Source organism: Rhinolophus hipposideros (genome assembly GCF_964194185.1).
Source record: "Rhinolophus hipposideros genome assembly, chromosome: 25".
NCBI lineage: Eukaryota > Metazoa > Chordata > Mammalia > Chiroptera > Rhinolophidae > Rhinolophus > Rhinolophus hipposideros.
In genome coordinates this window covers 27,108,216-27,136,130 of record NC_138071.1, presented here as the reverse complement: position 1 = coordinate 27,136,130, position 27,915 = coordinate 27,108,216, and the positions used below count along the sequence as shown (strand labels likewise).

Below are 27,915 nucleotides of genomic sequence, written 5' to 3'. Positions count from 1 at the left end.
TCCGGTCAGGGTAGGTGACACCTAAACGATGGATCCAGGGTGAGCATTGATTTCCCCTGGGGAGAGGGGGTGGGGGCGAGGGATGGCTTTCAGGGAAGCAGGACAGCAGGAGCAGACCCGGAGGTGAGGCACCTGGCAAGAGATGTGGGGCCAGCCAGGGGGTGGGGCTGTTGGAGCAGAAAGTTTAAGGTGGGGCTGGCAGCTAAGAGCAGAGCTGCAGGCTGGGGCAGTGGTCAAGGGCTGTCTTCTCTGTCCTGAGTCACCAGATGGGAAAGGGAGTGGAGGTTTTGGGGCAGGCTTTGTGGGAAGGAGCGGGGTCAGGGGCCACACTGAAGGACCAGAGATCTCCCCCCAAGGGCAGAGGGGTGTGGTCCTGACTCCTCATGGACATTGGTGGGCTGGGGTCAGAGAGAAGAGGCCTGAGGAGTTGGCTGGGGCTCAAGGGCACAGTGACCTCTGTGAGTGCCGGGCAGACCCCAGGCAGGGACTCAGGGTACTGTGGGTTCAATCCCACCTGCTGGGGGGCCTCCTTGCAGGCTTACACACCAGACAGCACTAACACGCCAGCCAAGCAAATCTTTTGTCTGGGGGTGCTGACTCAGCAGGGCGCCGCCGGCTGTATGTGGGGGCCAGCGCATGGGATGGGTGGGCCACCCTGGCGCAGTCCTCTGGGAAGGTGAGTGCGACCCGAAGGTAACGTGCAGGTCCCCAGACATACCTCCCATCACCTTCTGTCTTGAAATGGGGGGGCGGGGACTGCTGCTTGATATGCCCTTTGCGACTGACAAACCCGAGCAAAGTTGACCAAATTTCTTAAAACCCGCCCTGGTGGACGGCCGCTGTGCTGTGGGACGGTACCCTCCCCTGACTCGTCCAGCACTGGCTGGGGGCCCCCCTCTCCCCTGTGGCCTGAGGAACTGCTTGCTGTCGGCAGACGGAAGGGAAGTCGTGCTCTGGCTCTCTCAGCTCCCACACCCGCACGCGTCCCTGTGGCCTCGCCAACTCCAGGGGCCCGGAGGGCAGTGCCACCATCGGTGCTGCGCTCACGACGACAGACAACAGTTACTGGCTCCCAGTATCGTCGCTTGTCCTTGGCCAGGGCCCTGCTCAGAGCATAATTCTTGAAACCCAAAGAATTATTGGAGGATTGGAATTTTCGGTTCCTCCGCAGAAAGGAGTTTTGGGGTTGATATGGTTCCTGTTGCTTAGTTCGGGGACACGTGTTACGTCGCCATAGGACACAGTCTGAACTGACCGCTGGGTTGGTAAACCTCCAGCTCCGACACACGCCTGTCACCCAAAGGAGTGACCTCCTAAGCAAAGGGACGTGTCACATTGAAAAAGCCATTCTGAGCCGTGACTCCTGGGCCAGGCCCTAACTCGGCACCACGGATTCAGTCTCCCGTGGAGTGGCCGAACCCAGAACCTGACTTTCTGTACACTCATTGCTGGCTTGTGGTGAAGCGTTGTCTTTTTGAAACCATTTCCTTGATGTTATGTTTCATCAATAAACAAAAATTGAGTTTAAAAAGTGCCGTAGGAGTTTGGGAAGAGTCTGTTTTCAACTGGGCCCCTGGCCCAACAGTAAGTCCCGGTCCCCACGTACGTTCTGGAATGTGCTCAACGTGTGCTCCTGGCATGGGGTGGGCTGGGCGCTGGGTTTGAGCCCAGCCCAACACCCATGTGTTCTTTCACCCAGTCAGCAGTGTTGAGTACCTACTGCATGCAGCAGATCTGGGCGTCAGTGGCCCAGGAGTCAGGGTCCAGTGGAGGGTGTTGGGCCCCAGGTGTCTGCTCCCAAACTAACCGAGAGAAGCCTGTGACCCTGCACCCTCCAACCCGGCCTTTCTAGATCGCTCTGCACGAGGGCAAGCACTCACGGGGCGGGAGCTGGAGGTCTTTGGGGGCTGTGACAACTTCCAGGGCTGGGGCGTGATGAACTGGGTGAAGTCTATCCGTGTGAAGAGCGGAACCGGGTCTGCTTCCACCACCCCGACTTCCGGGGCCAGCAGTTCGTCCTGCAGCATGGCAACTACCCTGACTTCTTCCGCTGGAATGGCCACAAGGACCACATGGGCTCCTGTCGGCCTGTGGGAATGGTGAGTGGACCACTCTACCTGGTGCTTCCTGCTGGAGTGACCGAGGGGCAGGCCTGGTCAGACATGGGACAGACAGGGAGCGTGGCCTTCCCAGTGTTAAGATCTGATGGGGCTATGGGTTCGTTAAGATGGAGAGATGTCACACAGAACCAGCCACTCGTGAGTGGGGGCGATGACATGCGCACCCAGCTGGCAAGCCTCTGGACATTTTAATGCCTGTATTTTCAGGCACATATTACGCAACCACTTTAAATTTCTGATCTCAAAATCTTGCTGAATTCTCCATGTCAAATGCTGTTGGAAATACTGGAAGTTTGGTTTTGCAACCAGATGGGGGAGCACTTGGCCATAAAGTAAGGCTGACTTGGGCCTGGTGTGTCCACCCAGGCGGGTCACCTTGTAGCATTTTTCAGGACCCTTCAATGCTCAATCGTGGAAAAGCTGATGGAAGAAGCTCTGTCACTGGCCAGTCAGCAGGAATTTGGGAGCAGGAGCTAACAGGTGGCCGCCATCGCACAGTATGGCCCCATGTGTGTAGGGAGAGCAAATGAGGGTGTCGTTCCCCATGGCAAAGGACTGTGTATGTCTAGTTGTCCTCTCGGGGGGATTTGAGGACCCAGCTTCCCCATTCCTTAGGATTCTCCCAAGTCAAAGTGAGTTCCGGACGGTTGGGTGGGAAATGGCTGATTCCTGAGCCGTGTGTCTGCAGGGGACCCTTCCCTGCATGTGGGGCCAGGGGTGCTAGTGAACACCTGAGGAACCCTGGGGAAGGGGCCTCCTGGATGGGGACCCCTCTCTTTTCTACACAAGTGGCAAAACCAGCTGGCCTTTGCCACCTCACATTGTAAGAGTGCTTTCTTAGTATTTCCTCTGGGCCACGGACATTTGGAAAAAAGAATTAACATGGTGGCCCTGGATCTTAGTGCTATTTATATGAGAAGCACCCTAGGTAGCTTTGATTGCTGTTCTCCTAAGAGCTGTCCTCGGGGCCCCTGCTGGCGTCAGAGCCAGTCGGGAGCTGGCGGGAGCTGGCCCACTTATGTCTTTTGGAAACACGGCATCTTATAGGGAGACCTATGTCCTCATCCCAGGGAGCCTGAAAGCTTTTCAGCAAACGAGATCTCTGTATTCGTTTTAGACTTCTGGTTTCATGTTTTAATAAAAGGTTCTATTTCAGTTTGCAAAATATTATCATGTAAAGGCTGCCTGTGGCTGCGGCCTGGGGAGGTGGGTGGCAGGAGTTAGGGACAGAGTGACTTGACTGTGTGGCTGGGGCAGGAGTCCCCATCCCAAGTGCCAGGAGGGAGCCCAATGCCCCTGGCCCTGGTCAGAGCATAGCCACTGTCCCCCGCTCTGCGATTGGGCTGGTTCAGGGGCCCTGCAGCTTTTTGAAGTAACGCCCCTTTCATCCAGCCAAATCTCATGTGCGAGAACAAGCAGAGTGCTGGGTTGGAGTACGCATATTGGGGTGGGGGCACTTACAGCCCCCAGCCCAGGAACTCCGGTGCCCAGAGCGCCAGGTGATTCTGAGTTCCGGTTGCGGGGAGGGAGACTCTGTGCTGTTGGCCTTCTTTCTTTCCTCCACCCTCCCGGGGCCCGCAGCATAGGGCATTTCTGCTTAGTAATCTTGGAGGGCTGCAGTTTCACTGGCTAGTGCTTGGAGTTCAAGGACGACTGTCCCTTCCTTCAGAGTCGGGGCTGGGCCAAGAACTGTGTCAACGCCATCAAGGTGTATGGGGACAGAGCATGAGTAGCCTCATGGTGTGGTCACTGACCACAGGTGAGCCCTGCACAGCAGGTGTGGGGAGGATGCAGGGTGGGTCAGACCCCAGCAGGTGGGGAGCCTGTCCCCTGCCCTGGTCGGACAGTAAGGTGCTTCCTCTGTGGCTCAGCAAGGCCACAGTGAGGGGACACAGGGCCCAGAGTCACCACTGAGGGTGACGCCCTCCACAGCAGAGCAGGGGGACGAGGCACTTTGCACACTGGAGGTCTCTGATCTGACTGATCTTAAGGACTTTTTTTGCTTCTCTTGAGCCAAGGAAACCGTCCTGATTACCTGGGTGCCCTTCACCTGCAGCCCAGCCTCCCAGGTGGCAAAGGGTGGGCGTGTTCTCTCCTGCCCCCACCCAGCACCAGGCTCTACGAGGTGTCCATACACTGCTCTGTGCCTTGTCTGCCATCTCTGCTCTCAGGCTTGTTAGTCACTGCCCAGGGGCTCGGAGCTGTGGAAACTGCAGCTGGGAGGAAGGAAGGGCCCCCCTGGGCCGGCTCCTCCGAGAAGCTGCCTTCACACACCGGTTTCCCACTGGAAGTGGTGTCCCTGGGGGGCAGGAACCTGTGTGTGGACTGACTTTGGAATCTCCAGGGCTTAAAACAGCACTAGGCATACACTAGGAAATGAACAGTAATTGGTCCTCATTCTGTGCCAGGCAACCTGTCAAGTGCCGGCTGCTGTGTGTCCAGACCACCCTTTCTGAGAGCAGGAAAGAGTGAGTGCGAAAGAGACCCCTGGAATCACTCCTGGTCCTTGCAGACTGGTCAGTTTAAAATGTCGGCTTTTGCTGCGCACCCTGGTACCCACGTCACACCCAGCACTGACCCCAGCACAAAGGACAATGAAAAGACAGTGGGTTGGGGGGTGGAAATAAGCCAAGAGCAGGGCTGGGGGCCACCGGTGTTCCCCAGAGTGAAAGGGTGGCCTAGCACGGGGAGCGGAATGGTGGGGGGCTGGTGTGGGGACCCTGAGCTGCGCAGCCCCCATTACCTGACCTGCACCCGCCCCAGGTGGGTCCTGTGCAAGGAGCCCAACTACCGTGGCCGCATGTCCCTGGTGGAGCGGGGGCACTTCTGCACCTTCTCCTCCTGGGCGGCCCTCAGCACACACCCAGTCCCTCTGCAGAGTTGTCAACTTGCTAGGCCAGAGCCAGGAGAGGCCTGGGAGAGGGCCAGGCCCTTCCTGCCCCTGGGACTGGGGACCATGGGGAATAAACGTCATCAAAGTGGAGAGTGAGCTGGCCTGAGTGATTTCTCTGCCCCTTCCTGATGGCAGGGCAGCCTGCAGGGCACGACCCAGGCCCTGGGCAGAGGCTGGCAGGACTCCCCAGGGCAGGTGGCCCCAAGGACCCAGAGGGTAGTGGAGGGTACTGTGAGGCACCCACTGGGGTAAGATTAGGGCTAGAGGGGACCTGAAGGTCATGGAGTCCAATCGTTTCGTTTCACACGTGAAAAGCCCATGCCCTGAGTTGGAGGGACCACCTAGGGCCCCAGAACAAGCTCCTGGGGGAGCCAGGGTGCTTCCTCTGACCCCTGGTCATCCCCTCCCAGTTAGGGGAGAAGGGGAGAGAGTGATGGGAGGAGTGAGGTGTGTGTGTGGGGGTCTCTAGCTAAGGGGGGGTCTGCAGCTGTGCCTCTCCCTGACTCAGCACCTCGGGGCTGCCAGGCCACATCCTCCACTCCAAGCCATTAGCCTGACTCCCGCTTAGTGTCTCTTGGCCTTGGTGTTTATGTGACTTGGTCCCTCTCAAAGGATGGGCTGGCTCCCAGGGACACTGGCCCCTTATATCCTATAAGGAGAGAGAAATTAGAGGAGGTGGCGCTTGGAAGCTGAAGGAGGCTATTTCCAGAACAGGTAGGCTCTATGGGAATGGAGGGAAGGGGGCTTGGAAGGAGCTCAGAGCCTCTGCTCCAGCCCCCACCCGTTCACAGGGCTAGGGAGACCCTTCACACCCATGGGGGAGTCCGGGGACTTGTCTGTGGCCTGGGCCCTGTCTAGGACACTGGGTCCATCCTGTGTCCTTGGGAGTGGACACTGGCCCGGGGCGGGGGGGCAGAAGGAGGAAGGAGCCTATTTTGGAGACTGGGGGATTTCCGGGAATAACAGGTGCTTGCCTTGTGCCTCTGTTTCCCCAGGTATACAGCGGGATAACAATAGCACCCCCTCCAAAAGATCAAATGAGAACTGCTGATGAAAGAAACCCTCCATGGGTCCAAGGAGCTCAGTCCAGCACCCCAGCAGCCAGGGGAGGGGCCAGGCCTCACAGCCCTTCCGTGCATTCCACAGGTTTCTCTTGACCGAGTCCCCCTGCTCCCAGCACTGAGCAATAGTGGCAGCTGATTAAGTGGTGATTTAATGCTTCACTGATAGGCTTGTGCTCCAGGGTGAACTCCCCCTCACCCCAGCCCCCTGCTCCCTAATCTGTCAGTAAATCTGCTTTTCCTCGGAAAGGACAAGATTCCCACCAGAATGCTTGTGGGCAGGCTTGTAATCCGTCTGAAGTCGGTCCAGGGGGTCGGAGGACCCAGGGCCAGTGCCTTTTGAAGAGTCACATGCTTCACATACTTGTCTCTGCTCTGTGGTTTGGAAAGCTGGGGATTTCGTAGCCATCGTCCTGTCCTCAGCCCTCAGTCCCCGGCCTGCCCGCTGGCCCCCTGCTGACCAGGGGCCGGCATGTGGTGTTTATGAGGCCCAGTGTGACCACAGGAGAAACATTCCCTTTGAAGCCCCTGGGAGGGGAGGGTAGCTGAGGGCTGGCCCAGGAGTGTTCAGTCTCCTGTCCCCTCCCCCAGCCTCCCTGCCTGTTCCCTGCAGGTGAGCCCAGCTGGCTCCCTGTGCTCCCGGGGGCTCCCCACATTCTCTGCTGAAGGCCTCCGGTCTCTGTCTTCACCCCACCAGGAAAAATCCCGTCAGAGTCCTACATACCTTTTGTTTATTGAACACGGAGTTTCAATAAACTTGTTGTATGAGAGTTTTAAAAATTTAGCTTCAGAGCTTCAGTTTGGGAAAATGAGAAAGTTCTGGAGATGACGGTGGTGATGGTTGCACAGCGGTGTGAGCGTGCTTGAGTCACTGGAGAGTGCTTCAGACGGTAAATCTCGTGTTCTGTATATTTTACCACAATGAAGACGAAACACGAGCTCCTCGTGACTGGGATGCTGGGGGCTGTGGGAGATAATTTGGGTATGAAGATCTTCCCAGATCCTGCAGGACCCTATGGGTCTTACCTGCCTGCACCTCCCCTTCCCTGAACAACCTGTCACCTTCTTACTGATCTCATGTTGAGGCTGTGTGGGGACAGCAAAGGAAACTGAAAGTCCCAGGGAGATGTCCTCCTGCACGGTGGCTCAGCCGGGAGAGGACCTGGCTGAACCCCGACTTCCTGAGCCCCAGCCCCTGTTCAGCCGCACAGGTGTCTGGGAGCAGTCCTGTGACCCTGGACAGAGTGACTTACACTGCAGGGGGTGAAGCCTGGATCTATAAAATGGTCTTCTTTCTAAACAGAAAGATGTTGGCCTCCCTGCTGCCTACGGCTACCCCCCTCTTTGCAATCAGCCATTGAAAACATCCTGCAGTGGGGGTGGCCTGTTAGCTCAGGTGGTTAGTGTGGTGCTGATAACACCAAAGTTGCCGGTTTGATCCCCACAGGAAAAAAAAAAAAGAAGAAAGAAAAAGAAAAACAAAATATCTTGCAGAGTCCAGCTGACTCTGTTCCTTGACATGGGCTCTGCCTAAAAGGGGCTGGCAGGTCCCTGGAAGGGCCTGCAGGTTTGGAGAAGGCCGTGCTGGAAGCTGAGACCAGCCCCGCGCTCCACCAGCGTGTGTGGGGGAGCAGGCAGAGTGGTGGGCAGTGATAACACTGCATGTGGTCCATGCCAACCTGGGACCCCCAGGACTGAGCCCCCTGAGTGGGGGGCAGGGGTGAGGAGCTTTCCACCATGAGGGAGAGTCCATGTGTAACCGGAGGGAGTTGGGATTGTGTAGGACTGCTCGGATTGGGGATCAGGGGCACGGGCAGGAAGACTGAACCACACACCCTGCCAGACCCCCCAACACCCACAATTTAGAGCTAACCTGCTTGTCTCCTGGGGCCCTTTCCCATGGAAGACTGGGGAAGCTGCCCCTGGGTGTCAGGCATAGGGAGCTGGGCCCAGAAGACCCAGCAGGCCACAGGAATGGGCACTTCCCACGAATAAGCCTGCTGGCCGGAAATCCTTTCCCCAGGAGCCTCCAGAGATGGCAGCAGCCCTCCACACAGAGAGGGGGCCCTCAAGTACCACTTTACACGTCATGGAGGGGCTGGATGCCAAGGCTATCTTACTCAAAAAGCAGGATAGAAAAGGTACATGAAGAGATCTTTGAAAAAGGTAGAAGAAACAAAAAGGTGAAGTTGGGGTGAGGGACTCAGCATCTGGAATATTACCCACAGAGCAAAGTCCTGATTCTTTGCTAGCGTGGGGCTCGTGATTGGGCCAAAGCAAGCAGGGTCAGTTCCATGATGCCGAGTCCAAAAGATAAAAAGAAACCATGGTCCCAGGAGGAGCACAGCAATTCCTGGGACTCAGGCCAGAGGGAGAAGTCTTCCAGGGACCCATGCTGACTTTCACGGGCTGCATCATCAACATATCCCCCTCCTGCAAAGAAAATAACAAGCTTCCTAGGATTTTTGCTAATAACACCCCACAGGGCTAGGCCAATGGCACAAGGCCAAGGTAAACTTTCCCGTGGGGGAGATTTGAACATCCCTTGTTTACACAGGAACATTTAGCTAATTCTAAGGAATCTAATTGGGCTATTCAACCCCGGGCCTGGCCATACTTGGTCATTAGTAAATACTAATAACAACAACACAGTTAACATTTATTGAATAATTACTGTGTCCAAAACGCTATCCTCAACCATGTTTACAGATAATGAGGTGGGTCGGTTACTCTCTCTTACAGAAGAAAAAGACTTAAAGATGTTATTGTATAATCTCGAATGCCACTTGAAGTGTGGCTCCTTGTGGGAGAAAAATGGGAAAGGGTTCCAGAGGGAAGAGATTTGGGTGGAAACAACGAGGCGCCTTGGCTGTTTAGATTAGAGAGGGAGGGGGGAGGGTGTCTGATGGCTGCAGCAGCACATCCAAGTTCACCCGTGTCTTCAGTGCCATCCAGTGATAACCCATCAGGAGGGCAGGACGCGTGTTGTGGTCCCTAGTGGACAAGACACTGAGGCGCTGAGAGGTGAAGGCATTCGCTTATGGTCACACGTCGGGTCTCCGTTGTGCAGTCCAGCCCTCACCCAAGACCGGGGGCTGCCTTTGTCTACCCAGAATCCCTTCCCTGGGGGAACTGTCTTTGGGAATGGAGCAGTGCATGTGTGGTTCACGTGGGGGTAGGCCCTGGAAAGCAGGGGCACTGCTGGAACTGTGACCATAGAAAGTGGGGTGACTGTGTGTGATCCCTGGACAGCCAAAGGACAGACTCATCACAAATGCAATGCACTATGGAGCCATGAAATTCTCTCTCCTTGGAAATTAAATCTGGCACCAAATCACACCAGGAGAGAGGGCTGACGGAGCCAAGGAAACTCATAGCATCCTAGACACAAATTCCACAAGTTCTGTCTGCTGAGACCCCCCCAGCATTTCCCTAGTTCTTATCCTTCTTTAAACCTGGACATTTGTCTCTTCCTTCACTTGATATCCTTCCCACGAATCCCCTTTCCTTGTTTAAACTCACTAAACTCAGTTTCTTTCGCAGCAACCAAAGATCCCGACTGACGCCCGCTCACCCCACCCTTTTTACTCCGAGCAAAATAAAGGCAGGTGTAGAGAGTGGCTTCCCTTTGGAAGGATGCTAAACGCATGTAAATTACCCTTTGTAAGATTAACAAGCTCCATAGGAATTAAACTTGGCTTCAGAATCCTCTCCGAGAGCAAGCAAATGCATCATTTTGTGGGCAGCTGGAAATCTTCTGGAATGAGTGAAAACAGATGCTGCTAAACCAGGCTCCCTCATGGCCCTGCCTGGCCACGCACGCACGCACACACGCGTGCACACGAGCATGCATGCACACATTCTACCCAGGATGCCTTACTGTGCTGGGGGAGAAGAAAAGCTGTTCATAAGAGGAGAGAGGCCCACGTGCAGAGTGTCTGAGATCTCTGATGGGATAGGAGGGATCCGGCATCAAGAGACTGGTTATCACTTCGCTTGTCTCCATCCACAGAGAAACGCACTTAGGGGTGATGCCCACATTCCTCATCTTATTATTCAGGAAAAGGCATTCTCGCCAGCCCTTTGCCCAAGATCTCTCTCTCTAGGAAGATTAAGTGGGATTGGAGAAGGAAGGAAGGACCAGAAAGCTTCTGTGTCTCAGGCACAGAGGGGAGGCCTGCTCCTTTCACGCCAGTGTCCATATCCTTTGGTGGATTCCTCATGTGGACTTGGGTCATAACAGAACTGAAATCTCCCACTTACTGGGGGAGTTACGTCATCTACTTACCCTCTCTAGGCCTCAATTTCCTCATCAGTAAAACCAGGAAGATAATACATGACAACTTGAAAAGTTGTCATGGAAGCTAAAAGTTATTACACAATGTGGTCAGCAGATACCTGCCTTGTAATTGTCACTTGATTATAGTGAAATAATATAAAAAATTCCAATAGCATGGGAATCTTTGTTTGTTAAGTATTTGGGGGGATAAAATACTGTGTTTCCCCCAAAATAAGACCAGGTCTTAAATTAATTTTTGCTCCAAAAGACGCGTTAGGGCTTATGTTCAGGGGATGTCATCCTCAAAAATCATGCTAAGGCTTATTTCCCAGTTAGGTCTTATTTTTGGAGAAACATGGTAGGCAGAAAAGGTTCTATCAGCCTCGTCTGTTGTCACTACCAGCCCGAGGTGGTGAGTACAGAGACCTGGTTTTGCCTCACCGTGATCTGTTGCAGGCAGGATGCCAGTGAAAATGTGAATGGTGGGTTAGTTTCAGGTAGTTACCTACAAGAAAAGTTGAAGAGCTGGCCTGAAACTGTAAACCAAAGATGGCTGCTGCCTGCACAGAGAAAAGACAGGAGGCTTGGAAGGTCCCTCTGCCCCATATATTCCTCCCTCTGCTTCGTAAAGACTGAAATCTGGAATGAGGGGGAAAGCTTTTTTTTGTTGTTCCCTTAACAGCACATGGAAACTCAGTAATTTAGAAGGGATCAGACCAGGACCCTGACAAGGGAGACGGACACCCCTGTAGCAGAGCCAGAGGGAGTTCCCTGCAGGCCACTTGGCCAATAAAATGGAGAGGATGTTTGGGTTGTTTCCAGTTTGTGACTATTGGCAATAAAACTGTTACGAAAATTCATGTGTAAGTCTTCATGTGGACATATGCTTTCATTTCTCTTGGGTAAAGAGGAATGGATGAGTCATATGGTAGGTGTGTTTAACTCTTTAAGAAACCGCCAAACTTTTCCAAAGTGCTTGTGCCATTTTATATTCACATCAGATGTATATGGAAGTTCTAGCAGCTCCTTGCCAATATTCTTGCCAACAAAAATTCTTGGACCGATCAGACTTGTTCTTGTTAGCCATTCTATTAGGTCACTGTGGTTTTAATTTGCATTTCCCTAATGGCTTGCCAGGTTAGGCACCTTTTCATGTGCTGATTAGTTATTTGTAGATCTTTGAAGAAATGTCTATTCAGATCTTTTGCCCATTTTTTTTAAGCTGGGTTATTTGTCTTTTTATTGTTAAGTTGTAAGAGATTTGTGGTTTGTAAAAGTATATTCTGGATACTAAACTCTTATCAGTGATATGATTTGCAAATATTTTCTCCCATGCTGTGGATTTGAGTTTTCATTTTCTTGATAGTAAACTTTGAAACATAAAAGTTTTTAATTTTGATGAAGTCCAATGTTTTCTTTTATAGTTTGTTTGCTTGTGCTTTAGGTGTCATATCTAAGAAATTATTTCCTAACCCGGGGTCATAAAAACGTACACCTATGTTTTCTTGTAAGAGTTTTATAGTTTTAGCTCTTACATTTAGGTCTTGATCCATTTTGACTTCATTTTGTATATGGTGTGAGGTACAGAGTCCAAATTCATTCTTTTGCATGTGCTGTCCAGTTGTCCCAGCTCCATTTTTTTTTTATAAGATTGTTCTTTTGAATTGTGTTGGCACCTTTGTAGAAAATGAATTGACTGTAGATATGTACGTTTGTTTCTGGGCTCTTAGTTCTATTCCATCGGTCTATATTTCTATCCTTATGCCATGCACTGGTTGATTTTTGAATGTTAAACCAACCTTGAATTCCTGGGATAAATCTCAATTGTTCAATTTTAAAAATAGATATGGGGCTATTCAGATCATATAGTCCTGTTTATTTTAATTTTTATTTTTGCCATTCAATGTGATTTTATATTAGTTTTCAGTGTACAGCGTAGTGGTAAGACATTTATATAACTTATGCAGTGATACCCCCCGATTAGTCTAGTACCCACCTGGCTATATCACTGACTATATTCTCTTTGCTCTGCTTTACAATTATATATTCTTCTTGATGGAGCTTGTGTCTTTTATGTTTCCTGTGCTTGGGTTTGGTGAGTTCCTTGGATCTGTGGACTTCTAATTGTCATCAAATTTGGAAACTTTCAGCCATCACTTCTTCAAATATTTTTTCTGTTCTTTCTCTCCTCTTTTTCAAGGACTCGAATTACTCATGTATTAGGCTACTTGAAGTTGTCCCACAGCTCACTTCTTCTACTCTTTCATTTTAAAAATTTCTTTTTTTCTGTTTTTCATTTTTGATAGTCTCTACTGCTGTGTCTCCAAGTTTACTAATGTTTTATTCCGTCATGCCCAGTCTGCTGGGTTGTCATTGTTGTTTAATGTCAGACATTGTTTTCATCTCTAGAAGTCCAGTTGGGACTCTGATATCTTTCATGCTCCTCCATCACCTTCTGAGCTCATAGAATACAGATAATAACCTGTTTGCATGTCCCCGCGGCATTCGTCTGAGCCCCTTGTGGGGTTGGGCAGTTACCTCTACTTCTTTTCCCACTTTGAGTAGTTTTCTTACATGCATGTGTTGGTCAGTGTCCAGCTGCATACGGGAGAGGGGCCTTCTATAGATCTCCAGAGGTCTGTCCTCTGTGGTACTCTATCCTGCCACCTCTAGCCACTTTATTCCTCCTGGATGCTCAGCTCTTTCTGTAACTCAGGGAGTCCATTGGGCTCCATCTTGGTTCCCCCTTCCTACTCTGTGGTCTGGAAATGCTCTCAGGGCAGTGAGCTGGGCCAGTGGCAGGGCTCACCTTATTTTTCCCATCTCCCAGGAATTATTGTCCTTCACTGCCTGATATCCATTGTCTTAAAAACTATTGCTTCATATATTTTGTGTGTTATTTTGGTTGTTTCAGGTAGGAGGCAGGAGGGTAAATCTAATCTCTATGACTCCATCTTGGCCAGAGGTGGAAGTCAAAGCTTATAAATTCTAAAAGCTGTTTAAAAACTGCCTTCCCTTTATCTAGTTAGCCTCTGACATTTCTCTGAAGCTGCCAGGAAGTCTGTGGAGGAGATAAAGTGAAAACTTTTTTTTTTTTTTTTTTTTTTTTTTGGTTTTTGAGAGCCCACTGGCCCATGTGGGAATCGAACCGGCAGCCTTCGGAGTTAGGAGCATAGAGCTCTAACCACCTGCGCCACCCGGCCGGCCCTAAAGTGAAAACTTGGGGAGATGGGATGTTTACCAGCTGGTTTTCGTACTACAGAACAGCCGGGTCTTTACTAAAAAAGGCCTGGTCAGACACCGAGGAAAGGCCCAGACATTCCAGACCCTAATGTCTTACGGGGTGACTTACGAGGGCCATATGCATACCCTCGTAAGACTCTCCACTTCACTCTGAACCAGTCTCTCAGCAGCAAGTCCCTTGCTCAAAGGACCTAACTCCTGACTTCAGAGGCCAGCAGCTAGAGGCAGTAGCCAATACAAAGATTTTCTTGGCATAAGAGGGAGATTTTGTTTTCTAAGCCTGCTTCCTTTTTAATCTTAAACCAGATTGGAAGGACAGTGACCCTTTGGAGCGACTGAGGGGATGTAGGGAGTATGACCGACTTGGGCCCAGGACTCCAGCTCAGCCAGACTCTGGACCCTCCAGCTCAGCCTGATTCAGGGACTAGGGGACTCTCTCTGGTGTCCAATGCTGGTTCCATCCCTCCCTGGACCCTGGCAACACTAACAACATGGGACACGTGTTTATACAGGGACCTAAGGGTATATGGCCATGTACTATTCTCTCAACAATAATTTTAAGTCTCTGATAATTGTCCTCCAAACATGAATAACAGTCATAATAACACTGAAGCTTCTTACAGCCTCCTTTAGTGAATGGTACAATCTGTCCTGTGCTTGTACGCGTTCAAATACAGCACCATGGACATTGCTTAGGGTCCTCCCTTCCACCCGCACACATCCAGATTCTGAAGTCCAGCTCCGGAATATAGCGCCACTTTCTGCCTTCCCTTCTCCTGCTGGATGGATCACTGTAGCTCCCTCCTGCCTCCTTTCAACCCACCTCCATCAGTGTCTTCCGGTCCAAATCCCACTGTACCCCACCCCAGCCCTTCCGTGATGCTCACTGCCTACAAAGTAAGGTCCTGCTCCTTAAGTTGAGCTGCAAACTCACGAGTTTGGGTTTCTCGCTTTAGGCCACTTGGAAAATAAATGTCCGAACGCCCTGTGGGACCCCACTATGGGGTTTTCTTTGAAGTCTGGACAGGGTCAACCATTAAGAGAAGGTACGGCCTTGTAATGAGGTCTGGCTTTCCAAAGCCACTCTGCTCCTCTGCCCCGCCCCTCCCCCCCACACACAATCATGAATCCCATCGAGGTTTGCCCCACTAGCTTCTCGAAAGAGCCCTAGAGGGAAATCCTGTTGCCTTTAGGGCCTGGAGAATCCGAGTTGGAGGTCACCCGCCCCTCCCCCTCCCCACCTCAACCCAACCCCCCCTCCCCCGCAGCGTCTCAGGAACTGCCCTAATGGGAACCACTGGACAGAAGCTCCTGGTTGTGGGTTCCTGTAGAGACCTCGGTGGACAGTCCCAGGCATGGGGGGCGGGGTGGGGGGCTGAAAGGTATAGGCGTGGTGGGCGGGGCTCCACGCCCCCAGCACACTACCCGCTGGAGATGGCGCCTTGGACCAGCGGGCCGCTCAAGGGGGTGACCCAGACCTCCCGGAAGCGCCACAGCCCTCTCCGCCTGGGCTTGTATTCTGCCCCCGCCTCTAGCGCCCCCACACCCTGCCCCGCGGACTTCTTTAGAATTCGGGGCGAGGGGTGCGCGTGATTTCCCAGCAAGGGTAGACTAGGGCTCTTTCCAACAAGGGGAGCGCCCCCCAGGCTGCCGAGCGTTCTTAGAGCTGGGAGCCTGATAGGAGCCGGCGTGCCCGATGGAGGCGCGCAGCTGCCGGCTCAGCGAGTTCCTGGGTGTGCGCGTCTCCCCTACCCGGACCCTCGGTCCACCTCTTCCTCCCGTGTCCCGGCCTTAGAGCTCGGCGGGCTTGGCAGAGGGCGGGAGCCCAGAGCCTCAGCCGGCAGCTGGGAGGGTCGCACGTACAGCCGGTGCCCCGGGTGCTGAGGCCGGGGCCAAAGTCGGCCCCGCGGGACCCGGGAGCTGCGGAGCGTGGGGTAGGGGCTGGAGCGCAGGCCCGAGGAGTGGGAGGGGACAGGTTGAGGGGTGGTCTCTGAGGAGGAGCCAGGCGGGACTGTATTGTTCGGCATTCGACCGCCCAAGCGCGTGTCGCTGGCCTGGGAGGGCGCGCGGGGCGCTGGGCGCTCGACTTTCCGGTCCCCCCCACCATCGGCGCCCCGCAAAGAGATACGGGATTCCCAGCGCTCCCCGAGACGTCTCTGCCTGGCTCGCCTGGGCCCCAGAGGGAGGGGCCTGCTCAGGTGGGGTGCGGGTCTCCCGAGGGGCATGGGGAAGGGGGGCCCTCTGCACCGGTGGGGCTGGGACTGCCCCATCAGCCGAGAGGGGACCCCAAGTGGGCCGCTCCCTCCGGGTCAGCGGTCTGGGAGGTCTTGTGGGCGGCGCGGGAGCCAGGGTGCCCCATCTCACCCCGCCACGCCCGGTGTCCCTGCAGGAGCCTGGTGCCCGGCCCCCTGCGATGGCCGCGGGTCGCAGCCCCAGGGACTGCGGATGCCGGGGTGCTCCTCCTTAGCGGGCCAGCCTCTTCCTCACCCCCCGCGAGGCCGGCAGAATGGGGGGCGGCGGGTCGGCCCTGAGGGTCTGCGCCGAGCACCGCGGGGGCATCAACTGGCTCAGTCTGAGCCCGGACGGGCAGCGCCTGCTGACGGGCAGCGAGGACGGCACGGCCCGGCTCTGGAGCACCGCGGACGGCCAGTGCTGCGCCCTGCTCCAAGGTAGACCCGCCGCTCTCGCTCTGTCTTCTCCGCCTACTCGCCTGCCTGCCTCAGACCTCGGTTCTTCCGCCCGCAGACCCCATACCCGAAGTCCAGCCCCCACCCACCCCATGGCACTCGTGGAAGGGCGCCCGCCTGGGTCCAGCATCCACCCAATCCGGCGCACACGGGCTGGGGGTGCTGGGTGGGGTGGGGTGGGGGCGCAGGGCTGGCTGAGATCCGGGTCAGTGGGCTGAGGGGCGCCCTCTGCGGGGAGCGAAGGTCACTTGCTAAGTCGCTGCGTGAAATCATTTCCATTACAACCGTTTTGCCAACAGAGAGAAATCGCACCCATACCCCTGCAGCTCAGCAGCGCCTTGCCTGGTCTCTCACTGGCCGGGTCACCTTTGGCTGCACACGTCCCTTGAGAACATTAGGGTAGCGACCAGGGCTTGTTAAGTGCCAGCGGTACTGAGCACGGCCGTGTGCCCTGCTCACACTACTGGGTAACTGAGGCACAGAGTTAAGAAACCTGCCAGGGTCACAGACAGTGGGGGGTAGAGTTGAAATTTGAACCCCTACCCCACCCCCTGCCCTGCTGTCTGCTGTCTCATTTCATGTGCAATTTAACATATTGGGACACTGGATGAAATAGCAGGAGTGCCGTAAAAGTTTTACAAATACATATCGGTTTATATTCGCGTTCTTACTCATCGGGGGTGGATATATTTCTTACCCTGGGTCCCTGTATCATGTCTCTGGCTGGGGCTCCCAGCTGTCTGAACCCTGCCGGCGGGGGTGGTGGCAGTGGTGACCTTACAGGGGGATGCGAGGAGCTCCAGAGAGTAGGCTGGAAAAGAGGAGAGGTGTCTGGAGGGACAGACAGAAGCCTTGCCAGGGACAACAGAGGGAAAGGCACAACTTTTCATGCTGAGTCGAAGGTGGTTCCAGTTTGATGCGCCCGCTCCAGCCCACCTGTTACTGCAGACCCTGGATCCCTAGCCCTGAGACACTTCTTTATGTGGAAGGACACTTTGACTTTGAACTTGCAGCAAGACCAAGGGTGTGTGGGCAGGCAGGCAGGGAGGGCCTTGGCAGGAGCCCGGGAGGCTCAGCATGTTCTTTGAACACAATAACTGCATCTTATCTGCACTCTTCATCCCTTCAAAAATATTTTTAGTTTGGCTTTTTTGCTTATTCTGCACAATTCCAACAGCTCGAGGCCAAGGCGCTGTGGTCCCTGGAGACATAATAAACTCTCCCTCCCCTACTCCCTCCCTCCCTCATGCCCTCCCTCATCCATCCCCATGGTTGGGAGAGGACTTGTTACCTCGGTGACCCCGAAACCCTTGGGGCAGTGGAGCCCTGTCTCTGGTCTGTGGATAACGGTCAGGGACCCAGTCTGCAGCCCCCAGCTCCCCTCTGTTGATGGGGCTCTGAGCCAGGACTCACTTGGCTTGTGTTTTCAGATGCCGGGTGGGTGCTTGGTGCACAGAGGAAGGGGCTCCTCCACTTGGGAGCCTTGATCCCTGAAGGGCGCCTCAGCCAGCTCAGGGCCAGCCCCCCCACCCTCGGAGGGTCAGCCTGGTCCAGCTGCAGAGATGAGGTTCTTTTTCATAGAAAAATTTCATTATCACTTCTTAAGTCTTTGTTTATGTGGTTATATTTTTATTGACTCACAATCAATGTACATATTCTTTTTCTTTTTTTTTAACTTCCGTGTGTCATAAAAGGGGTCCCACATGTCCTGGTCTTCAGCATCCATGGTTTAATAGCTTCAGTTTCCTTGAGCAGAGGTGTCCTGGTGTCCTAGCATTTCTCAGTGTTTTTCTTGGCCGAATTCTCACTGACACTTGGCGCTGTGCCTTCCTGCTGTCGAGATGGTGTTGAGATGGGAGGACGCAGCCTGAATGGGGGTGCTGTCCTGACGTAGCCTGTCCGGGGGGCCTGGGCGAGCGCCCCACTGCTCGGGTCTGTGGAGGACTGCAGGACGTGAGCCTTGGGGCCAGCCGGAGGCAGCGTGAGGCAGCCTGAGGCTCCTTCTTACAGTGCCCAGCCCTCCCGCTGACAGAAACGCTCTCGGGCAAAGCTTGTTGACAATCTTAACATATTTTATAAACTCTTTGGGGTTGGCAAAAAGCTGGGCTGTGTTTTGCCAAACACAGTTAGCCTTCAACTTTTAAACTGACGTGTGTTTTAAGGGAAACATAATCTGCAACTTCTTCGAGTGTTTATTTAATTCGCACAAACGTTGTTTTCTTAGAGGCTTGGTATATGCTATCCAAAAAGACTGGAAAACATTTCTTTCTTAGTCTTTTTTTTTTTTTCAATTGTTTCTTAGAACACAGGAAGTTGAATTCTTGCAAGAGTAACTAGGCTTAAACTCAGGGTCAGAAAAAAAAAAAGTGTGAATTTGCTTGAAACTTCCGAGGAGATTCTAAGTTCTGAGCCCAGACATCTAAATGAAACTTTACAATTCGATCAAAATCCTTAGTGTTATAAATATTTCTCCCAAATGTGTGGATGTGTGAATCCATCAATGTTCTTATCAGTGAAATGGCTCATTGGTCGAACATTCCTTTGATTCTGTTGATTCTCTGGTCCCTGAGTCCCCCTCAAATAGACTCAGCTTCAATGTGCTGTTGAAAGTTGTCTGAGGTGGACAACAGGCCCTGCTAGGATAAGGACCCCGAAGTCTCCTGGGGCTACTGAATAATACCTGAGATACAAACACTGTTCCCATGACAAGGGCGCTATTTAAAATATCTGACAACTGCACCTACAAGAGGGACGACCAGGGGCATGAGGCAGGGGACGACTCTGGTGGCCCTCCCTCCATCCTAGCTGTCTCTGCCTCACCCTCCATCTCTGCCAAACACCTAAATTCTGGCTTTAGGGGCCCCTCCTGCTTCGTGAGTACCGGCTCCTCCCCCTGATGCTCTTCCCCCACCAGCACCACGTGGACACTTGCTCTGTGGCAACACACAGGCTTCTGCTCCCTTGACCCCTGACACGCTCTGTCCTGCAGTGTCACGCTCCCTGATGATCTTTCCTGCGTGGGCTCCTCACTTTCAAGGCAGGAAATGTGTCTTAATCATCTCTGTCTGCATCTGGATTCGTTTCCTATGCCTGCTGTGACCTGGGTGCCTTAGAACAACAGAAGTTTATTCTCGCACAGTTCTGGAGACCAGAAGTCCAAAATCAGTGTCCCTGGGACGAAATCGAGGTGTCAGCAGGGCTGTGCTCCCTCCAGAACCTGCAGGGGAGAATCGGCCGCCTCTTCCAGCTGCTGGTGGCTGCCGGCACTCCTTGGCTTGTGGCCACATCACACTGTCTCCAGAGCCAACACCCTCAAGTCTCTTTCTGTTCTGTCCTCACATCTCCCTCTGTCTCCTTCTGATGAGGACACTTGCGGTTCCATTTGGGGCCCATCCTGATAATCAAGGATCACCTCTCCATCTCAAGATCTGCCAATGCATCTTTTTCCAAGTAAGGTAACATGTCTAGGTTCCAAGACTTAGGACCTGACATCACTGGGGCCATTATTCGGACTACCACAGTGTTTCTCCCCAAACAGCTAACACCTACTTTTACTCAGTCTGTGCAACAGCCCCCACAAAATAGGCATTGTTCCTTTGCCATGTCAAGGAAATCAAGGCACCTCCGGAGAGATGAAATAACTTGCCAACGGGCAGACAGTAGCAGAAGCGGAGCCCAGGCATTGGGCCCTGAAGACCACGTCCTTGGCCTCCGGACTTGCCTCCGTAACACTGGGTTTGTCGAATGGTTGAGTGAATACAAGCAGCTGAAAACTTTGAAGAAGACTGAAAGGTGATAATGATGAAGAAGGGGGAGGGAAGGAGAGCAGGGAGGAAGAAGAGCGTGGAAGGTGAGGGAATAAAAGGATTGGGGGGCAGGGTGAGTGCCCCCTGAGTTGTTCCTGGCACCCCATAGTTCCTGAGACTCTACCAGACACAACTTGTCATTTCAAAGGTCTTGTCAATTCTGGACTTATCTGAAACCCTCGCCGCCCCCTGCTTTCTTCCCTTCTTCCTGGAAGAAAAGCTCGAGCTGGCATGGCCCGGTAGGCTCACGCCTCCCCTCATCTACAGGACACGAAAGCTACGTGACCTTCTGCCAGCTGGAGAATGAGGCCGCCTTCACGTGCAGCGCTGACTGCACCATCAGGAAGTGGGACGTGCTGACCGGGCAGTGCCTGCAGGTGTTCCGAGGACACACGTCCATTGTGAACAGGTCAGCGTGACCTGGGGCCCCGGGCTGCCAGGCAGGGAGGACTCAGCTGCTTGTCATGGTACCTGTCCATGCAGGGGTGGGTGGAGGTGTAGATGGCAGTGACCAAGCACATCTTGAGGCTGGGCTTCCTTCTGTGGGTGGTGGAAGCCCAGAAGCCGAGCCTCTGCGTGGGGCCCCTGATATTCCTGGGGGGCTCTCCTGGCCTTTCACTGTCCCTCCTGAAGCAGGGGGCCTTGGATACTCCAGCCCACGATTTTCTCTGAAATCATTTTGTGCTTTCCGTCACCTGGGCTCATTGAGCGTGCAAGACACCAGTCAAAGGTCTCCTGTGACAGCCCGCCAGGCAATCCTGCATGGTCTGAGCCCTGACCTTTCCCCTCTTGCCACCAGGATCCTGGTCGCCAACAACCAGCTCTTCAGCAGCTCCTATGACCGGACAGCTCGCGCCTGGAGTGTGGACAAAGGACAGGTGTCCCGAGAGTTCCGGGGCCACCGCAACTGTGTTCTGACTCTAGCCTACTCTGCACCCTGGGACCTTCCCGGGGCTCCCTTTGAGGAAGAGGCTGCGGCGGGGGGCCTCCTGGTAACAGGCAGCACGGACGGTATGGCAAAGGTGTGGCAGGTGGCCAGTGGCTGCTGCCACCAGACGCTGCGGGGCCACACCGGCGCGGTGCTGTGCCTTGTGCTGCACACGCCCAGTCACACGGCCTTCACTGGCAGCACGGACACCACCATCCGCGCCTGGGACATCCTGAGTGGGGAGCAGCTGCGGGTGTTCCGGGAGCACCAGGGACCCGTCATCTGCCTGGAGGTGAGACCACCCGGCTCCGATGTACTGGTCACTCGGGCTGTGTAGCCACCTACACCGATGGGGCAGCTTGAACACAGAGATTGGTTGTCCCCCAGCTCTAGAGGCTGCAAGTCCAAGATCAAGGTGTCCACAGGGCTGGTTTCCTCTGCGGCCTCTCTCCTTGGCTGTTCGATAGCCGTCGCCTCCTGGGTCCTCAGTGGCCTTCCCCCTGCATCCACATTTCCTCTTAGGAGGACACTAGTCATGCTGGGTTAGCAGTAATCTACCTACCTGACACTTTGCAGTTATAATCACTGTGCTGGGGAACACTGGCCATCCGTGCTCTTCCAGTGCCGAGTGCCGAATGGGTCGTATCTGTGACAGCCCTGGAGGGGCTGGGGATGAAGGGGCTGCGGGGCAGAGTCTGTGACTCGGTCCAGGGCACAGTGACGGTCAGATGGCCTGCTTGCCTGCCTGACCCACAGTTCGGAGAAGGGAGGGGCAGCAGGATGTTGCGAGCAGGAGTGGCAGATGGGTGGGACCCACAGGCGGGGGTGTCTGTGGCCCCTCTGCAGCCAGCGATACCAATGTCCAGCGCCGACCTTCCCTCCCCAGCTCGTGAACCAGCACGTGTACTCAGGCAGCGCCGACAGGACGGCCAAGTGCTGGCTGATGGACACAGGGGAGCGTGTGCGCACATTCACGGCCCACAGACGCAGCGTGAGCACCCTAAAGTACCACGCGGGCACCTGTAAGTGGCCCCGGCCCTCCCCACACCGCCCCAGCTTGCTGCACCCGCTTTGCCCCTGCCTGTCCCCGTCACGCCTCTGCCCCCACCAAATCTTCCCTGGTCAGGGCCTCTCTACTTTTCTACTTCTCCTTCGAGGTCCCCTTGCGCCTCAGCTGCCATTCAGGATGGTCAGTACTGAAAGGCAGCGGCAAATCCCAGATAACAGTGGTCTGAATGATCCGGTTTGTTTTTCTCTCAGATAGAAGACTTTTAGGGGCTGTCAGTGTAGGCTGGAATGGATGGTTCCATGAAGTTATGAGGCACCTAGGTCCCTCCTGTCACTTTGCTTTATCATCCTTAGCACATATCCTCCACCTTTAAGGGGCCTTATGGTTCAAGATAGCTGCTGGAGCTAACGTGTCATGTATCAGGCTAGCAGGAAGAAGAGGGAAGGGCAAAGGGATGAGTCTCCTAGCTGAGTAGGCCCCTTTAAAGATCTTTCCTGGAAGCTCCACCCAAAGACTTCTGTATACATCTCTTTGACCTCTTCCTGCAAGAGGGGCTGAGGAATGAAATCTCTTATCAGGGGACACTGCTCCCAAGACTAATCAGGGTTCTTTTGCAAAGAAAGAAGAGCAGAATGGCTCATCGGGTAGGCAACAAGCTGTCTATCCCATGGGTCTCAAATTGTCACACATCTGGGCTTTGCTGGCTCTGTTGAACTGACTTGCCATGCGTTCACACTCCAGGCACACGCAGAAGACAAACCCTGTTCCGGGGAAGCAACCAGCCAAGCACACCACGCAGGCATGGGAGGGGGCTCCCAGGTTCCTGAAGATCTGTTTCCCAATGCGTTCCCCAATGTTACGATTTGCTATCAGTCCCTCCAACACACACTATTTACACACACACACCAGCAGGAAGCCCCAGAGCTGAGCCTAAGTCAGCTTCCTAGCACTGGGGTGAGGGAAGAGTCACAGTGCAAACTTCCAGTGACTTCGCAGCACAGGTGTTAGATGAAGACAATATGGATCTCTGAAAATAGAACTTGAGATGCCCTTGGGTTTAGGTGTCTGACAAGGAAACATTACTTTTCCCTTCTTCCTGTATCCAAACCCGAAAGTGTGATTATGGCTCCGCTCCCGAGTCCGGGACCTCTAATTTAAAAAGAATGTTGCCTAGAGCGCCTCCCCTTGGCAGCAGCTGGGATGGAAGCTACTGCTATATCCAATCCTAGGGGCCCTACCTGGGGCCCACTGTTAAGGAACTTGGTCCTTGGTCTTTGCCAGCAGGCTGCAGGATGGTTAGACTTAATTCCTGACCCTCTTCCCACCCGCCGGATGTTCAGCAGCTACACAGAGTTGGTGGGAGGGGAAGGCAGGAAAGGAGCTGAAGACCCAGAAATGAAATTTCCCTCAGGGCCACATTTACAGGTGGCTGTAACAGAAAGGCTCTCAATAGGCAAGTGACATGACGTGGAGTAGGAAGGGAGCCCCCTGGGGGTACTTGCTGTGGCATGCTCAGCTCAGGCTGCGGGTGGGTGTAGCACATGCAGTGGGTACCACGTTCAGAGGTGCTTCTTGCTGTAGCACCTGAAGTCCTCTGCCTGAGGGCATGTTCCTGTGAGCAGCGCTGGGAATTGACACCGAGAGAGGCACTTGGCCTGTGACTCATGGAATTGCTGGATAAGTAGCCCAGCATCCTTGCCCCCGGGTGGGACAATTGAGCCGTGGTCTGCACCTTCTCCCAAGGCCCCAGCAGTCACCTGCTCACCAGCACACCTGAATGGGCATCCTTTTTACCTGTTTCTCTCTCCACTTCCGGGAAGGCCCTGCCAGATGAAGTATTTGCACTGAGCCCTAGTGTCAGGGTCAGCTGGGACAAGCAGACTAGCTGCTCGGGTACCAGGCCAGTGTTCTCAGTGTGGTCCCTGGCCAGCAGCAGCAGCAGCATCTGGAATGGGTAGAAATGCAGGTTCTCAGGCCCCACCCCAGACCTCCTATGTCAGAAGCTCAGGTGGGCCCAGCAGTCTGCCTCTTAACAAGCCCTGCCCGTGAATCGGACACACATGGGGGTTGGGAACACTCCTACGAAATTACAATGTAGGAAACGGGGCTCCCCAGGCCAGAGGTTGGGCAGAGGCCCTCTGGTGGGCCCCATGGGCCTGGACTCTGGGGGGCCCAGTTCATTGCTGGGGGCGGGGATCTGGCTGATCCTTGCTCCGGAGGCTGTTCAGACGATGGGGGGAGGGGTGATACCCCCGAGGCAGGGCTCAGAGCTGCCGGCAACACCCGGCTGCCACCAAAAGGCCTGAGTGGAACCTGGGCCCAGATGGCGCTCAGCAGGCAGAAACACCTGGGAGCACAGCGCAGGCCGATTGGAAGCCCGAGAAAGGCCCAGCAGGCCCCCAGCAGTCGCCCTGACTCACAGAAATGCAGTGAAGGTCCTGAAGGCGCCGCCTCCTTCCTTTCAAGGGGCTTCCTCTATTCCCCTCTTGAACCTTTGACATCCCTGTAAGGCGGGCGGATGGGGCCTGGAGAGGGTCCCGGGGAATCGGCCCGCCCTGCCCCTGCCCTGCGGCGTCCCGGAGACGGGAGGGCTCGGCGGGAGGCCCAGTGGCGCGTGTGTCCACAGTGTTCACCGGCAGCGGGGACGCCCGCGCGCGCGCCTTCGACGCCCAGTCCGGAGCGCTGCAGAGGGTGTTCCGCGGCCACGCGTTTATCATTAACTGCATCCAGGTAGGCGCTCTCGCTGGCTGTCCCCTGGGCCCGCGGCTTGGTGGCTGAGCCCGGAGGCAGCGGGCGCCGAGGGAGGGGGCGAGGGAGGGACGGCTGGCCGGGCCCCACGCCCCCAGCACTCCACCGCAGGCAGAGCTTCCTCCCTGGAGCCGGGGTCCCCTGGGCTGAGGTCTGTCCCCGCCCCCATCAGTCGGCCTCGTAGTGACGTGCACGCCCGTGCCCTGCACGCCGCGGCAGGGGGCGGGGTAGCTGAGAGCCGCACGCCCCGCGCCCGCAGGTGCACGGCCAGGTGCTGTACACGGCCTCGCACGACGGCGCGCTGCGCCTCTGGGACGTGCGCGGGCTCCCGCCGCCGCGCCCCTCCGCACCCCAGCGCAGCCTCTCCCGCCTCTTCAGCAACAAGGTGGGCTGCGCCGCCCCCGCGCCCCTGCCGCCCGCCTGAGCCGCCGCCACCCGCCCGCCCGGGGACTCGCGGAGGGAGCGCGCCCGCCCCCCGGTGGCGGCAGGGGACGAGGCGGCCAAGCGGCGCTTTTGCCTTTCCTTCGGGGTCGTGGACATTTGAGGCCCTCCCCGGGTCCTCTGGGAGCCGGCCCACGCGGGGAGACCGTGCTCGCTCCCGGGGAGCCCGGCCCCAACCCCTGCGGCCCGAGGCCCCGGCAGAGCGGCCCACCCGGGACCTTCCGAACTCAGGGTCCCCAGCCTACAGTCCCGAGGCCCCATGTCCCCGGAAGCCAAACCTTTCCTGCTGAGAGGAAACGGATGTTTCTTCAAAAAGCCACTGAGCCGCAAATTGTCATTATTTTGGCAAATTGTCTTTCGGAAGACACTGTATAGAGCTGAAATACACGTGCGTAAAAGTGTACTGGAATATATCGTCTGTGGTTCTGCAAACTGAGTCTGTCCACTCAGAGGGAGGAGGGGGTGCCAGGAACCGGGGGCCTCACACACCTGCCCCTCCGCGTGAGTGAAATTAGGGGCTGCGGCGTGATGATCCCTCCAGTGTCACTCGTGTGGGGAGTGGCCATGGAAGAAGCCAAGAGGCAAGGAACGGGCTCTCTGCTTGTCTAGGTGACAGCAGGGACCTGTCACCCCTGCTTCGGAGCTCCCGTTTCTGCATGAATCCGGAAGGGCCCCTTCTCTCAGGTCTGGAGTAGAAAGGCCAGGGCAGTAGCTCCCTGGCGCCATGCACAGCAACCAGCTCTGCGGGGACATAGGCACAGGAGGGGCTTAATGGGGAGTGGGGCACAGGTTCTGGAGAGGACCCCAGGGAAGCCGCCCCCAGCAGCCCCTCTCATCACCACATGGGGGCGCGCTTCCAACCCTTGGCTGGTGCCCACTTAGTGCATCCACGGCGCCCTCGGTGCCAGGCCCTGGCTGGCGCGATGTAGGAAGAGAAGCTACAGAAAATAGTCTGCCCTTGCAACTCAGCATCTCGCCAGGGACAAGCGTCCCCACGCAGAGGCAGGCCTTGATGCAGAGAAATGGCCTCTCCATCGTCCTAATGCAAAGGGCGTTTCATTAGGAAGATGCACTGCTGGACAGGCCTCACCTGCTCCCGGAGGGCCCAGGCCCAGGCCTGACGAACAAGTACAGTATTGGCATGAAGGGTGGTAGGAAGGGGTGCATACTTTTGTGATGTGCTCTAGACCACACCCCCAAATCCTGGGAGCCCAGGGGCCTCCCTCGGAAAACAGGCTTGCTGGTGGGGAGCTTGCAGAAGCCGCATGACTCCCTATTCTTTGGGTGGACCTCGAAGCACACAATCCCGGTGTAGGGATGGTGGCGCCTGCCCTGTCTGGGAGCACTCACTTCCTAGCAGTTCCTCTCCAGGGCCTGCCCACCCCAAGGGGGCCTCCCAGGAAGGTGAAGCTCCTCGCAGTGAGGGCACGCTCAGCATCCTGTTTCCGCCCCTTCTCAGCATGTTTTGCTGACAGAGGCAGCTTGAGTACGGAGTCGGAGTCGCTGGGGACGCTAACAGCTGACGCTGCATTCCTGCCTCACCAGCTCTTGCTCATCTGTCATCTTAGATTCCCCTATCGAAGCCACGCACAACAGAGAATAAAACACATGCTACTGCACGACCAGGAGAACAGCCACTGGGTGCAGATCATAAGGGGGGGGCTGCTGCCTTCCTTTCTCCAGCCTGCCTCCCCTGGAGAAAGAGTAGGAAATGGAAAACCACTACTTTGCATTTATGCAGCACAGCATTTGGGAAATGATTTCAGCAACACAGAGGCCTTTGCTAGATGTGGAGGATTTAAAGAAGACCAGCCAACCAGCAGCTGTTTGCCTTTAATAGCATATTCTTGCCTTTGATATATCCAGTTCGAGAGCAGGACAAAAAGTACTTAAAGGACACATGGACAGGAAAATACGGACAGGACATGGCAGTGTCACCAGAGCCAAGAGCAGACAGAATTTCGCAAGAAAAGTGATGGGCATCAGATCTGATGGGTGCGGCACATTCCGGCCACAGCCTTCTCTCAACCCCATCCATCTTACATCTGCGCTGCCCCCCCCGCCCCAGTGTACACTGCCACCCGAAGCTAGACCCCTGCCCGCCTTTCAGAGTGCTCTGCAGTTGCATTCAACAATCCTTCCAAATCCTCCTCCTCCCCTAACACACACCCTCTGGTGGGTCTAGAACAGCCCCTGTGACCCCATGAATATGGCACACTGGGCCTGTCCTTCCCCCACTCCTACCTAATTCGTCCCAGGTCCGGAATGTTCCCTTATCCCCTCTATCCCAGGACAGCCCCTCCAAGGTGCACATCTTCTGTGACTTTTCTAGCCTCAGCATGTTCTTCCCGTTTAACAGCATTTTCATCACAAAAGTCCTTTGTGTCCTCTCTTGCCTTCCAAAGCAGCAGCACCACCTGGTCACTGCCTGTGCAGTTTCACACAACCAGCAAGAGGCAGCGCCAGGCTCAGAGCCTGTCTCCCAGCCCTGCAGAGCAGTGTTATGCTCAAAACTGTCCCTAACTCAAGAGCTGGCTACTCAGCATCTCTTCATGGGACAATGAAGCAAAGTCAGAGACCTGCTGGCATGGCCACTTCCCTAGCCTTTTCCGTGATCATTAAAAATCACTTGGAAAGCTAGAGGCTACGTCTGGCCCAAGCCCAGGACAATAACTTGTTAGCCAAAAGCTGCAATTCAGG

General features: G+C 55.0%; 2 protein-coding genes across 3 annotated transcripts; both read left to right on the top strand.

The window, feature by feature from the left end:
- Positions 1-1,870: 1,870 nt before the first annotated feature.
- On the top strand, positions 1,871-5,119 carry CRYGN (crystallin gamma N; the record flags this gene model as incomplete). The annotated part of the gene is given in 6 exon segments (XM_081038525.1): positions 1,871-1,972; positions 1,975-2,103; positions 3,707-3,750; positions 3,754-3,845; positions 4,884-4,970; positions 4,972-5,119. Coding segments are annotated over 6 exon segments (537 nt in total). The 5' UTR covers positions 1,871-1,935.
- Positions 5,120-14,952: 9,833 nt separating this feature from the next.
- On the top strand, positions 14,953-25,321 carry WDR86 (WD repeat domain 86). 2 transcript variants are annotated; one of them, XM_081038228.1, is made up of 7 exons: positions 14,953-15,530; positions 15,986-16,265; positions 20,357-20,498; positions 20,889-21,309; positions 21,904-22,039; positions 24,653-24,756; positions 25,034-25,321. In XM_081038228.1, the coding sequence occupies exons 2-7, from the start codon at positions 16,103-16,105 to the stop codon at positions 25,196-25,198; spliced, it is 1,131 nt and encodes a 376-aa protein (XP_080894354.1). In that variant the 5' UTR covers positions 14,953-15,530; positions 15,986-16,102; the 3' UTR covers positions 25,199-25,321. The 2 variants fall into 2 exon arrangements, with proteins under 2 accessions (XP_080894354.1, XP_080894355.1); XM_081038229.1 differs by lacking the exon at positions 14,953-15,530 and adding an exon at positions 15,624-15,794.
- The last annotated feature ends 2,594 nt before the right edge of the window (positions 25,322-27,915 follow it).